This window comes from Alosa pseudoharengus, unplaced genomic scaffold (genome assembly GCF_046254945.1).
Source record: "Alosa pseudoharengus isolate Yale_2024_CS ecotype anadromous, Long Island Sound unplaced genomic scaffold, YU_APseudo_1.1 YU_APseudo_1.1_scf_21, whole genome shotgun sequence".
NCBI classification, from domain to species: domain Eukaryota; kingdom Metazoa; phylum Chordata; class Actinopteri; order Clupeiformes; family Clupeidae; genus Alosa; species Alosa pseudoharengus.
In genome coordinates, this window is record NW_027468674.1 from 19,735,614 (window position 1) to 19,748,492 (window position 12,879).

Below are 12,879 nucleotides of genomic sequence, written 5' to 3' on the forward strand. Positions count from 1 at the left end.
ATTGCCTTTGCTTATTGATGCAAACAGAGTGAAAAGACGCAGAGAGCGATGAAAGCATCTTTAGTTTCTCCTGCCCATATTGCCCATTTTGCTGTGTTTTCTGGCAGGCTTTTTAGATCATGCTGTTCTTGGGTTGTATTTCAATGATTTCTGGTGTCACACTATCTGCCAGATCCTGGATGTAATCAGTGTTAATCGGCCACTAAGCCCTAAACGCTTCCATTTTTGGTCAGATAGTGAGGTCCTTATTAGAATCCATTTGACTACTTGCATGAAAGCTGCTGCCCACATGCACAGAGTGAATCACTGCTTAATGGTGTCGGTTTGTGTGGGTAAGAAAGCCCAGCAGAAGTGGGTGGTAGCAAAGATCAAAATCTTGTTTGTGTCCAGGGAAAAAAAGGGACCTCTTTCAGCTGCCTCAGCTTGTAATGACAGTGAATATTTATCCCACTACTTTTGAAGGGGAAAAAAACTGCCCATCAACTTGTCATCACTTCTATTACAGAGGTGATTTTCTATTTTATTTTTCCAGATGGGATTTGGAAAAACTGCCCCCCCGCCCCCCTAAGTTTTCTGCTCATCACTGTTGACAGTCTTGGGAGATTCCTTGGGGTCTGTCTTCCCTTCCTCCCCTCCTTTCCGCTGCTCGTGGAGATGCATGTCCAGCTCACGGAGCTGTTTCAGGAAACCCCAGTTGGGAATGATGCGTCTGTAACTCTTCACCCTGTCAATGGCGTCCACCACAGTCATGTTCATGTAGATCATGAGGTACGCCAGGAAGAGTGTGGCTGACCGACTTCTTCCCATAACGCAATGTACCAGAAGCTTGTCTGTAAAACAAAATGAGACTTAAGAAGATGCAGTCAGTCAATGAAGTATCCTTGAGTTCATAGCACTAGGTAGATGTTGATCACAATGCAAGGTGTTTGATATGATCGATCTATCAATTGATGATGGATCACTACAAGTCTTGTCAATTTTTAAAGTAACTTTCCCCTCAATAAGAAGACAAATTGGTCGTCAACTTACTCTCTGGATTGCTTAGGACACGGTCGATATACTCTGCTGCAGGGTAGAAGTACACACTCAGGTCAAAAGATGGTATGTCCTCTGCTACTATCCCATAATAGTCTATGTTCATGCCGCTGTAGTAGTCTGCGCCCGTGTCCACGCTGTTCCACGTGCCCTCAGCAGCGTTCAATATGTGGGTGATGCCCTTCTTCTGCAAGCCGTGGCGATCCCTCGCTGTTTCCCTGTAACCAAAAAGAAATGCAGCCAAACAGCTACTGACTTCACATGGAGGCCAGGTGGGCCCAAAGGTTCTTGGTTCTCCTGAACAATTTCCTGATTGATGGTAGACAAGATGAATATGATTTAAAGCCCTCAAGGAATTCCTCAGTATCACTTCAGAATTTTCAAATTTTTTTTGTCAATCAGGACAGTGAGTGTTTCTATTCTTACTTGACCCTATTTCTTCTCCTATTTCTTCTCAGAGTCATGAATCAGAGAGATGAACTGAGATGGAAATTTCCTTCCTCCCTGTGTGTGTGTTCACACTGTGTCTGAATCGTTTTACACGCTATTAAAAACTGACATGATTTTTTTTATGCGCCGTCATCTCATCCTCCCGCACCCCCGCTAGACAGACAGCCAGGCAGCCAGTGAAGCAGTCAGACTTACTCATCTCCGATGTAGACGTTGGGCCAGACTTCATTGACGTGCGTGTAGGCGACGCTGCCATGGGTCAGGTGCTTCTCCAGCTCGTAGCCTCCGGGAGTCTCGTACTCCTCCTCCACCTCCGGCGTGGGCGCGGGCGGCTTCGGAAGCTTGATCTTCTTGCCAGGCATTGAGCTGCGAGTGAGAGAAGTCATGAGGCTGTCTTTCCTCACCGAAGACTGTTCCCAGCAAAGTCATCTCTGGTTCAGCTCTGCTCTCTCATTGGGTTCTTTTGAGTAGAACGGCAATGGTATTTTCCTACTTGTGTGCTGTTCAGTTTACTCCTTGCTATTGCTAACGTGTGTGAAGTGGAGCTGTAGGCCACTTGTAAAGGTGAAGGTCATGCCCTCCATGATGCTTTTAACCCTTTACCCCCTCTCCACTGTATCTGTTAGTAACACTGCAGCACAGAGGCATTGCAAAATATCTTTCTAACAGAGGCCAGCATCCTGAATTTGGTGCAAGCAAGACTATGGGCCTTTCCATAATTGCATCAAAAGCATATACATTAAATGTATTGAAACCATTTTCCCCAGTACCAATCACATTAATCAGACGGTAAAGAACGTTTGTCCTTCATGTGGTCCAGTTAGGCTTTCTATTTGTCTCTCAGAGAATGACTTACCAGTGGTCAGTCCTCCTATTTTCCCTCTGACTGTCATCTAATATGTGCAGATCAAAGTTGTTTTTATGTCGCCCCCAGTTCTAACTGTTCTTTGGGTTGTTTTTTGGAAACAGAGAACCCGCGGAGGCAGGACCATATGACAGGCGCACTGACAGGCGTTGAGCCTGGGTGGTATTTTTAGTCTTGTTCCACTTTCCCCTGGCGGGTAGGCACTTAGCACGATCCCGACTGAGAATCTAAACACCGAGCTGGAAACTTAAAACTACTGCTGGCACTGAACTTTGCTCACCCCTGTGTGTGTGGAGATGGTATTGCTTTCGACCATGTTTCTCTTTGGAACCTATATGGTAGAAATATATGCAGAAGTGCACTCATCTTTCAGCACCACAAGACTGTTTTTCATTCAATCGCAGTATGCCTTTCGACCGAGAATTTGGCCTGTATTTTACAGTTGTGTTCCTGTCATATTTCAGTGCAAGATTCCCAGCACTGATACAAAATCAGCAGCTAACAAGAACTGGCTGATGGGGTGGCTGTTCATGAAGGCACTTCAGCTTTTGTTTGTCTTCTGTAAGAGGCTTTTAACAAGATCCATCATGTCCCGTGAAGAAAAAAGCCATCTTCCATCACTTTATTCCTTTTCAAATTGTCCCCCTTTAAGTCAGGATTGAAAGGGAAGGAACACCCCTATTGTGAAGCCACAGAGAGCTACCAATTTGACTCAAATGCATGAAATCATAATCTCATTTTATCAAGCTGGTATTACACTCTCTGAGCTTTTAAAGTTCCCCCTTATGTGAGCCATAGAAGTGCAAATGCTGTGATGATTATCTGCTTCTGTCTCGAGACGGAAAGAGCATGCATCGTTTCAGTTGGCAGACGCAGGGTTCAAAATGATCAGCTCTCTCCCCTCCCCTCCTTTCCTCACCGTTCCCCCTTCGTTCGTATCTTTCACCCCAGTCGTCATTCAGCCTGGCGGAGCAATCATTAAAATTGATATTCAAATCCTTTTATTGTGGCAGCTTCACGTCTGCGTTTGGGCTCAGGAGAACAGCACTGCAGCGAAGAGAGATGGCTTCATCTTGTTATTTCATCTTGCCTTTTCAAAGGATGACCTGATTCTGCACACAGGCACACTCGGTGCACCGCATTTGATTTTAATTTTCGAAAAATAAAAAATGAAACGAGCAACACGAGAAAGAGGAAGACGAGCATTTGAAGAATAAATTAATGCTCCTTTAATAACTCTCTGTGATCTCTTCGAGAGTGCAACTGCGTGTGAGTGCGTGTTATCAACCTGTCAGCAGTCAGAAACACTCATTAAGGAGGAGATAATGGATCCGTTTAGTGCTGTCGCAACTCTCAAAGGTGGGGAATAAACAAGCGCTAAGTTTAATGTGGGGAGATGTTTTTCAAACTAACAACAAAACACAAAGTAACAATGACAGTGAATCAAACACCCTCATTTTATCTTCACAAAAAACATCTTCTCTTTGGTTCTAAACCGAACCTCTTGAAAGGTCTATAAAGCTTTTCACATAGCAAATACACACAAAACAAAAAGAAAACAGATCCAGGATGGTGCATTAAAATATGGAGGCACATGAATATGAATTGATTATGAATTCTCTATATCTAGTTATATAAACAGACCTTTGTATGTTTTAAAATGTTGATCTATGTATCGATAGATAGATAGATAGATAGATAGATAGATAGATAGATACTTTATTGATCCCCAAGGGGAAATTCAAGGTCTCAGTAGCATACAGACATCACACACACGTTTACTAACAGCAGAAAAAAGTAATTAAAAGTATATGCTATAAAAAACACAACTAAGCAATAAGGACAGTAGAAGATAAAGAATATACTAAAATACAAATTATACTAAATAACACTTAATCTAATGTATTGTATGTGTGTGTGTGTGTATATATATATATATATATATATATATATATATATATTTATTATCTAATGTATGTGTATATATATATTATATTATATTATATTATATTATATTATATTATATTTAAATGTGGTTCAAAGCCATCATTTCTCTGTGCTCCTCTCCAGAGTTAGGGTCATGTCCAGGTAACAGAGCTGGCTGAGGAAGCCGGCGTTCGGGAGGATGTTCCTGTGTTTGCGAACGACCTTTGCTGCCTCGGCCAGCGACAGCCTCTCCTGGATCATGAGGTAGGCCAAGACCAGCGCCGCCGAACGACTGATCCTTCGAGCACAGTGCACAAACACTTTACCTACAAAGCACAGCTGTGTGTTGAGTAAGTATAGTACAAACAGGACATGTTCAAGGTTTTTTTTGGTGAAGTGCTCTATGCTTCATAAAACTCCTGCCTAGACACTCCTTGATCATACTTGAACGTACATGATGGGGAAAACCCTCAACAACTAAAAATATTCACTTTCAATCTTACCCCCTTGTGAGAGACCACTGTGTATGAAATCTGCCGTTGGGTAGAAGTAAGGGCTGAGGTCAAAGTCTTTACTGTCAGGCGCCTCCACTCCATGGTACTGTATACAGGTGTCCATGTAAAAGCCTGGTCCAGTGTCGATATGCGCCGGGCCACCTGCTGCGTTCACAACGTGGGTCACACCCAGACTCCGCAGCAAGGCTTTATCCTGAGCGGTGTGCCTGAAGAGACCAATAGTAAAATACACATACACATACAGGCTCTGATTTCTGTCTGTTGTGATTCTGTACCCATAGCATGCTGAATAGCATACCGTGCAATTCACTTATCTCCCTCCAGTGGCAGACTGATTTACACTTATGGAGCAGTTCAATTCTCATCATGGATTCATAGGATCCCATCATGGATTTGCCATAATGGATATCACATTATGCTCCAAATTGCCATATCCCATTATGGATTGGCCAAGCCAGAATCCGATCCACGGAGGCCCAGATTATCGTGGAGTAACTGCCAGTTTCCTGTGGATATTGTTTGTCTTAATGTGGTAATTGGACTTCCTCTGCCATCTTGGCTTGCCTGCTCGTGCACCTGTTAGTGCTTCTGCGAGGAGTCCCCACACATCTTGATTATTGTTGTAATCAATGGGGGTCGTAATGAACATGACGGTCCCAGATGCCCGGAGATGAATGAAATAGTGATCAGACTCAACCACACATCACCGAACTGGAAGGACCTGTTTGGAGATCTATTGAACTGCTATTTATTTAGTTATTGCCTGTTGTGAACTGTCTCAGAGATATACAGTATTATGTTATACCACTCCACTGGACTTTTTGCAAATTGCTCCACACAATTCTCTAGCTTGCTGTCTTGCCTTCTTAACACGACTCTAGGGAAACCACAGATTACTTCAGGAGCACAGAGGCAAGCGGTCTCATTTGATTGGCTGTTGAGCACAAATATCAACCTTTGCCAAATTGCAGACTGCGCCTTTAACTGATCATGGGACCAGAAATCCATCTGGACATGTGATTAGTTTGTAGAGTCTAACAGTAATAAGTTGTGTTGAAGTGGCCATTTTGCTGTGTTTGATCAATGTATAAACAATGGTGTGTGGTGCCTTGAAAGAGTTATTTTGCTGGCGAAGCAGTAATTTATACGTACGCATCCCCGATGTAGACTCTAGGCCAGACTTCATTGAAGGGGCCAGTTGGTCGTCTTTTCTTCAAGAGGAGACTCAACAGCTCTGAGATGCTTGGAGGTGTGTATTGCAGCTCGCCAGTCTTTGGGCCATTGGCCTTGTTCATTCTTATCAGAGAAAATCTTTTGTCAAAAATAACACAACAGGAAGATATAACGGCTGGGTGGACTGGGTGTCCTCAGTTATCTTGCAGATATCTGCAAAAGCTCTGTCTTGGTGAAAGTTTCCTGTTCTATTGTCTCTTTTTGACAGCTACTGTTGGCTCACATTAAATAACAATGAGTCATTACAGCACTGTTTAAAAGGTTAAGTTAGAGTGAATGCTAATTTGAGATTGTCTTTATCTGACAGGAAATTCTGCAAAATAGATAATATGACTTGTTTCTTCAAATCCCACACTGAACATACCTTATTTATTTTTCAAAAGATTTATTCCTCCCTCTCTTTCACCTCCTCCTCCTCCTCCTCCTCCTCAACACAAATGTCTACCTCCTACGGACGTGAGTTGCTGCTTCCGTGGCGTGTTTTTATTTCTGGACAGCGTTTGCCTCTTTGGCAGGAAGCTAATTATAAACCAGCGAGCGAGACACAGGAGGGGTTCCAATCTGTCGCACACAGCTGAGAATCTGGTCAGAGCTGGCTTTCAGAGGAGCAACGCTGGCGGCGGTGGCCAAGTTGCTTTTCCGCGTGCACTCTAAGAAGCCCCCCAATGCAGATGTGTTTGTGTCTTCAGTGTGAACTCTCGCACAATCATTTATCAACGGAGTGCCAAAATTTCCATTAGCTCCAATGGAGCTGTTAACACGACAATATAGTATAAACAAAAAAAGACAATGTAGTATAAACAAAAAAGACTTCATATACTGTACATTCACGTATATAAACTGACAGTGACCACAATAGGCCCTGAAGAGACGGTGATATCACAAGACAGAGTTCAAATATGGTCACAAATACAGTAAAACACACCACTTTTGGGCTTCGGATGCAGACTATTGGACACAAGCTGTTGTTGCAAAGACTGTTTCATGAAGCGTCTGCAGTTCATTAAATATCCTCCTGGCCTGTCCGGTCCCTTCCCAGCATGCTTTAGTCCACTACACGCCGTTTCCTGTCCTCCTCTGGCTGTACAGCTCTTTGTCCAGTTGCCGGAGCTGCTCCAGGAAGCCGTAGTTGGGGCAAATGTTCCGGTTCTCGGCCACGGCCTTGATGGCGTCCGGCAGGGTCTTGTTCTCATGGATCATCAAGTAGGCCAGCACCAGTGTGGAGGAGCGACTCAGGCCCATGGCACAGTGGACAAACACCTTACCTGTCCATACACGGACACAGAGAGGGGAGGTGTAGGTGTTAAAGTTGATGTATAGACCCTTTCAAGAGAGTTCCATTATCAGCATCATAGTTGGCCCCACAAGACTTCCTTTTTAACATTCCATATGTTATCTTAATGCAGAGGAAGTAGATTGGGACCCAAATAGAACGTTCAAGCATCGTTTTTGTTTTTATTGTTGAAAGGGTCTATACACATAATCCAGTAAACACAGACTTTGAATGATGGTGCTCCATATTCTGGACCCTACTGTAAACTTCAAACTCAAACAGGAGCTATCGGTCATGATTGACAGTCAGTTATGGGATAACATGTACAAAACTTTAACCATGTACAGTCATATACAGTTTTACAAGTGGAGAGAAAGAACAGTGACTAATTTAAAAAGAAATCTATTATGAAATGTGGTCAGTGTGATTAAGTTTACTACATTGCTGTCAATCAATTCTTAAAAGCAAAACAGCACTGTAGTCATTATTACAATGTACAGTGCTCAAATGACTCAAATTATCCTATTTTTAATTATTTGTAATAAAAATTAACTGAGTTCCATTTTATTGGGTCCGTTCACTGTAAATATGCACGTGTGATATATAGATTTAAACTCCAGATGATGTCAGTAGGAGGTCAAAGGTCATGACCCCACAAAACCTACCTCCTGGTGTGTCCATGGCACTCTTGATGAACTTAGCGGCCGAGTAGAAGAAGGGGCTGAGGTCAAACGAGGGCATGTCAAAGGCCTCCACGCCGTGGTACGTGATCTTGGTGTCCCTGTAGAAGCTGGCACTCGTGTTGACGTTGTACTTGCCGTGCGCTGCGTTCAGCACATGAGAGATGTTGTGGCCCTGCAGCTGTCGCTTGTCCTTGGCTGCATACCTGGTGTACAAACAGCAAATTAATTGGCAAAAAGGCTGTGAGCTCTGGCCAAAATCTTATTAGAAGTGTTTGTTCAAATTTTAGTCATGCCTAAAATGCATGCATACACAGGTCGTATCATCTGATAATGTATGTACACAGTTTATTACACAAATGATCCTGTTATAAATATAATTTATATAATTTTATGTGTATTATTTTTCTGACTGAAATTTTCCACACATAGATTTACTGTAGCTGTTAGTGTCAATGGCACCACCTGCTTGTTCAGAGAAGAAATGCTTGCTTTTTATGTTGTCAAGAGAGCCACCAAAGGGTTGTACCAAGTAAAACCAAAAAACAACCACATTTTTCTTTCAGGTAAACATTTATCCCAGGATCTCTGAATGAGTCTGCTGCATTGTGAGATGCCGGTCATGCAGAGTGAATGTCACATGCACTTCTCTTACATGTCTCCGATGTAAATCCTGGGCACGACTTCATCCATGTGGGAGCTGGTGCCCTTCTTCACCCACATCAGTCTCTGGAGGTCAGAGGCGGAGGGCGTCTCGTAGCCATTCTCCCCGCCGTTGGTGCCCGCTGAGGGGCCAGCACCTCTGGGCATCTCTGCCTGAGTTCCACACCACACCAGACCCTTTTGAACACAGATTTGAGATATAAAAGCCATTTATGTGACATAACAGCAGACAGGTGTGCTGAAGTCTCTATACAGTGTTGATTTTATGGGTGATTTTTTATAATGACTGCTGAGAGTGTTGCTCCTCTTGTAGATCAATCACTCTTTTTTTTCCCCCCTTGATGCATGGAGGTCTCTTTGAAAGTACTTCTTTGAGAGGAAGTTATCATTTCAATCTCATAGAGACTCTCAACAATGAGGTTTTAATGACACATTCACAGTATCTTGTTAGAAACGATCCCTTATTCATTGCAGATCTGTCGCAATGAGGGATACCGTTTTCATAGCCTTCTATTTTGTGGTAGCACATGAGGATGCTTATTGAATTTTTTTTTATTTTATCATGTAATCACTACATTGTATGACTGCTGCTTATGTTACAGAATAAACAACAAAATTCTCAATAGAACTTGGGGTTTCCCGACATAGGAATGCCTATTTTATGTTTTATGTTATGTGTAACTGTAATAACATTGTACTTGTCTACACACTTCATGCATGTAATAAGCACTTTATACCTGCTGATCATAAGTTTCACAATGATATTTGTATTCATTGCTCCACAGTGTGCAGCAAGGCAGGGGATTTAACAAACAATATTTCATGTGTGTCACCATCACCTACTTACTGCAGCTCCTGCTGTGAATTGTATTATGTTTCAGATGTCACAAGAGAATGGGACTGTTTTCTTCAGGAGTCTCCCCCTTTCAAAACAATCACAGTTGAGCACACACACACACACACACACACACGTACAAAACCCACATTATCACAAGGGGGAAAAACAAACCCACTTTTTATTACATTTGACAGATACATTTTATGGCAACATGTCGACACTGCGGAGATGCACGGGTTAGTTGTCCTGTGAAAAACAAATCAAACTAATGCATGCAGACACACACACACACACACACACACAACCTCTCTCTCAAAACCTGCCATAATGGGAGCTCGCTTATGCTCTGAAATTAGACATTGTCCCCATTTTTAGCATTTAGAAAAGGACACGGCTGTGAGTGGCTGCTCTGTACTGCTCAAACCTCAAAGTCACTGGCTGTGGTCGAAGCTGAGAGGGTCTGCTCAGCCTGTGAGGTTAAATGCATTGTTAGTTCCGAAATGGGAACAGGGTGTCGAAACCCAAGCTGTCCGTTAGCGTAATGACCTCTGCTAAATTTGGTGCAGCTTACCCAGGTGTCTCTCACTAGCCTGTGCTTGATGGATTTATCTATCTCGGCGTGTAAATCCCCCTATGGCTGTGAGGCTGTATGAAGTATAATACAAAATGAACACACACTTGGGGGGAAAAAATGGAAATAGATCAAACTGAATCTGCTGCCTGTGTCAGCTACACAGGTTCATGTGCAAGGTTGTACACAGTTTTTCTACAAGGACATCTCGTAACATACACTCTCTCTCTCTCTTTCTCTATCATACACACTCTCTCTCGCTCTCTCTTTCTCTATCTCGCGCGCGCACACACACACACACACACAGAGAGAGAGAGACCTGTACACACTCTTTCCTGTGTGTGCCATAAAAATACTGTGTTGTAGCAGAAAACTCGGGACCCTTCCTGCGACATATATACACACGCACACACACACACACACATACACTGATATACACACACAGGACTGTTCCTGCGACACATATACACACGCACACACACACTGATATACACACACACAGGACTGTTCCTGCGGGACCACATGCAGAGCTGTTGCACTTGTCACACTTTCATCTCCCTCAGGCTAAGCTGCTTTCCTACTTCATTTCTCTCTTTCTCCCTCTCTCTTTTTTCTCTTCCTCCCTTTCTCTCTCTCTTTCTCTCTTCATCCCTCTCTCCCCCTGCTTCTGTAACTTTCTCCTGTTTCATGTCTCTGGCTCCCCCTCTGTTCTGTTGTTTGTCTTTGATCCTTTTAATGCTACTGAACAAGTATAGAAGGTTTTTAGGGTGTCACGTTTCACATAAAAGTAAAACTGTAATCAATTATGTGTATATACTATTAATTGTTTTACTACCATTAACTAAAGCATTCATCATTAATAAAACATTAACTAATTGCTCTTTGATTAATTGTTTGTTAATGACATTATAAATGAATTGGAATGTAAAACATAATTCATTAGTATTCATTCAAATCATAGATACACCGCTTGCAGCTTCTCATTATTTAAGTTGATCAAGAGGATTCTGTGTTAGCTAAAGGTCATCTACATACGTTAATTTAAGCAAGAGTAATATTCTGCATACACATTAACACTGTTTTATATAAGAGGCATGAAAGTTGAGGAGAGTTTGATTCAACCTAGAACAGTTTTTAAATTTCATAAACAGACCTCAAACATCATTCATATAGTCTTGTAAATGTATGGAAACTCCATTAAGTCATAAATATGTCATCTATATATATGGGTGATGACGTGGGAGTGAAACCTCACTGCCTACACAGTAATAAAAGAGCAATAGAATATAGAGAGGACTCTACTTTTTGACTCTCATTTATTCCTAACAACAACAACAACACACTTAACACCACAGTGGCAATGAATAATTAGCGATTCATTCATTGCACTGATTGCCCTTTAAAGAGTAAACACTTTAAGATAGAGAATAGTTAAGCAAGTCACACTCTCACTTGCCTTAAATGTGGCGGCTTGTCAAGATCTCTCATTTAGTGGAGCTACGGTTTGACAGGAGAAAGTTCTGTGCAGGCACCGCTGGGAACGTTCTGCCCTGCAGCTTTCTCTATTTTAACGTCTGAATCACTGCTCAAAATTGTTCTGGCAACATCTTTCGCATTCCCCCCAGGTTATGTGAGCTGGCAGAGAGAACACCGCAGCTAGAACAGGCCTCACCAGCAAGCGTTTATCACTTTCTTATTGGAGTGAAAGAAATAATATCCACCCTTTTTTTAAAGAAAAAAAAATCTTGTTAGGCAAAGAAATGATTCCCCCCCCCCCCTTCCTCCGCTTTCTCTCTACTCATCTTCACTTACTCTCCAATCTGCCCCCTCGTATGCCGCAGATGTCTCAAAATAGCCGACCTCATTCTTGTCGAGCCAAGTTTAAAAATAAGACAGATCATTTTAAATATGCACAGATTCTGTCCACCTTCTGCCCACATCACTACTGTGTGAGCTGTATTTATCATTAAGACGACATCACCAACCTAGGCCTAATTATCCTACATGCATGTTTAAAGAAAATGTCACATTGCCATCACTTGATTGAGCTGCTGGTTGTCAACATTCTTTACTGCATACTATAATGATGCTATTGCATATTACACAACACTGCCATTTGCAATTTATATGTCGTTTAAAGAAACCAAATGAATGTTTTGATTGAAAGTCCATGTTTATTACAGACTCTGTCTCTTCAAATGGGCTTTGGTCCTCTTGGTTACATACTGTAGGTAATGTTGCCTTAGTGATTTTGGAGACGTATGGACTCTGATAGACTGGAGACATAAAATAACATTACAGCTGAACTTAAGACTAAAGACTAGGGAGTTGTGACCTTGACTTTCACCCTATTTGTGTGTGTGTGTGTGTGTGTGTGTGTGTGTGTGTGTGTGTGTGTGTTTGTGTTTGTGTGTGTTTGTGTGTGTGTCTGTCAATCTCTCTCTCTCTCTCTCCCTCTGTGTGTGTGTGGTGTGTGAAGCCAGACACATTTTTACATTTGTCAAAGTGTTTGTTCCCTGAGCACAGAGCATCTTTTGCAACTTCTTCCAACAGCTGCAATACCACAGAAACACCCCCAAAGGTTCCTCCATAGGGAGCAACCCTTTTGCACTGCAGTAAATCTCTCTGTCTTTTCAAAAGGAAAACAATTATTAAAAGAGATGAGAAACAGAAACCTAATCACTTCTACTACAACAACAATAAAGAATCAACATAAATCTTTCACAGTAAAATTATGGGCATATTGAAAACCACTCAGACTTTCTCCTACCACCATGTTACTAGTTGTCACCATGACTTCAATGCACTCCAGCTTGGGTATTAAAAAAAA

At 42.2% G+C, this 12,879-nt stretch overlaps 3 protein-coding genes across 3 annotated transcripts; all 3 read right to left on the reverse strand.

Annotated features, from left to right (window-relative positions):
* Positions 1–564: 564 nt before the first annotated feature.
* dusp29 (dual specificity phosphatase 29) lies at positions 565–1,793 on the reverse strand (the record flags this gene model as incomplete). The annotated part of the gene is made up of 3 exons (XM_076298743.1): positions 565–830; positions 1,030–1,253; positions 1,681–1,793. Coding segments are annotated over 3 exons (603 nt in total), but the record flags the coding sequence as incomplete, so codon positions are not given.
* Positions 1,794–4,396: 2,603 nt separating this feature from the next.
* On the reverse strand, positions 4,397–6,086 carry LOC143138246 (dual specificity protein phosphatase 13B-like). Its single transcript, XM_076298745.1, has 3 exons — positions 5,944–6,086; positions 4,780–4,997; positions 4,397–4,602 (listed from the first exon to the last, which is right to left on the reverse strand). Exons 1-3 carry the CDS (start codon positions 6,084–6,086, stop codon positions 4,397–4,399), a joined length of 567 nt encoding a protein of 188 aa, XP_076154860.1.
* An 810-nt stretch (positions 6,087–6,896) lies between these two features.
* LOC143137776 (dual specificity phosphatase 29-like) lies at positions 6,897–9,564 on the reverse strand. The gene is made up of 4 exons (XM_076298088.1): positions 9,488–9,564; positions 8,633–8,817; positions 7,963–8,183; positions 6,897–7,289 (listed from the first exon to the last, which is right to left on the reverse strand). Exons 2-4 carry the CDS (start codon positions 8,785–8,787, stop codon positions 7,078–7,080), a joined length of 588 nt encoding a protein of 195 aa, XP_076154203.1. The 5' UTR covers positions 8,788–8,817; positions 9,488–9,564; the 3' UTR covers positions 6,897–7,077.
* Positions 9,565–12,879: the final 3,315 nt, after the last annotated feature.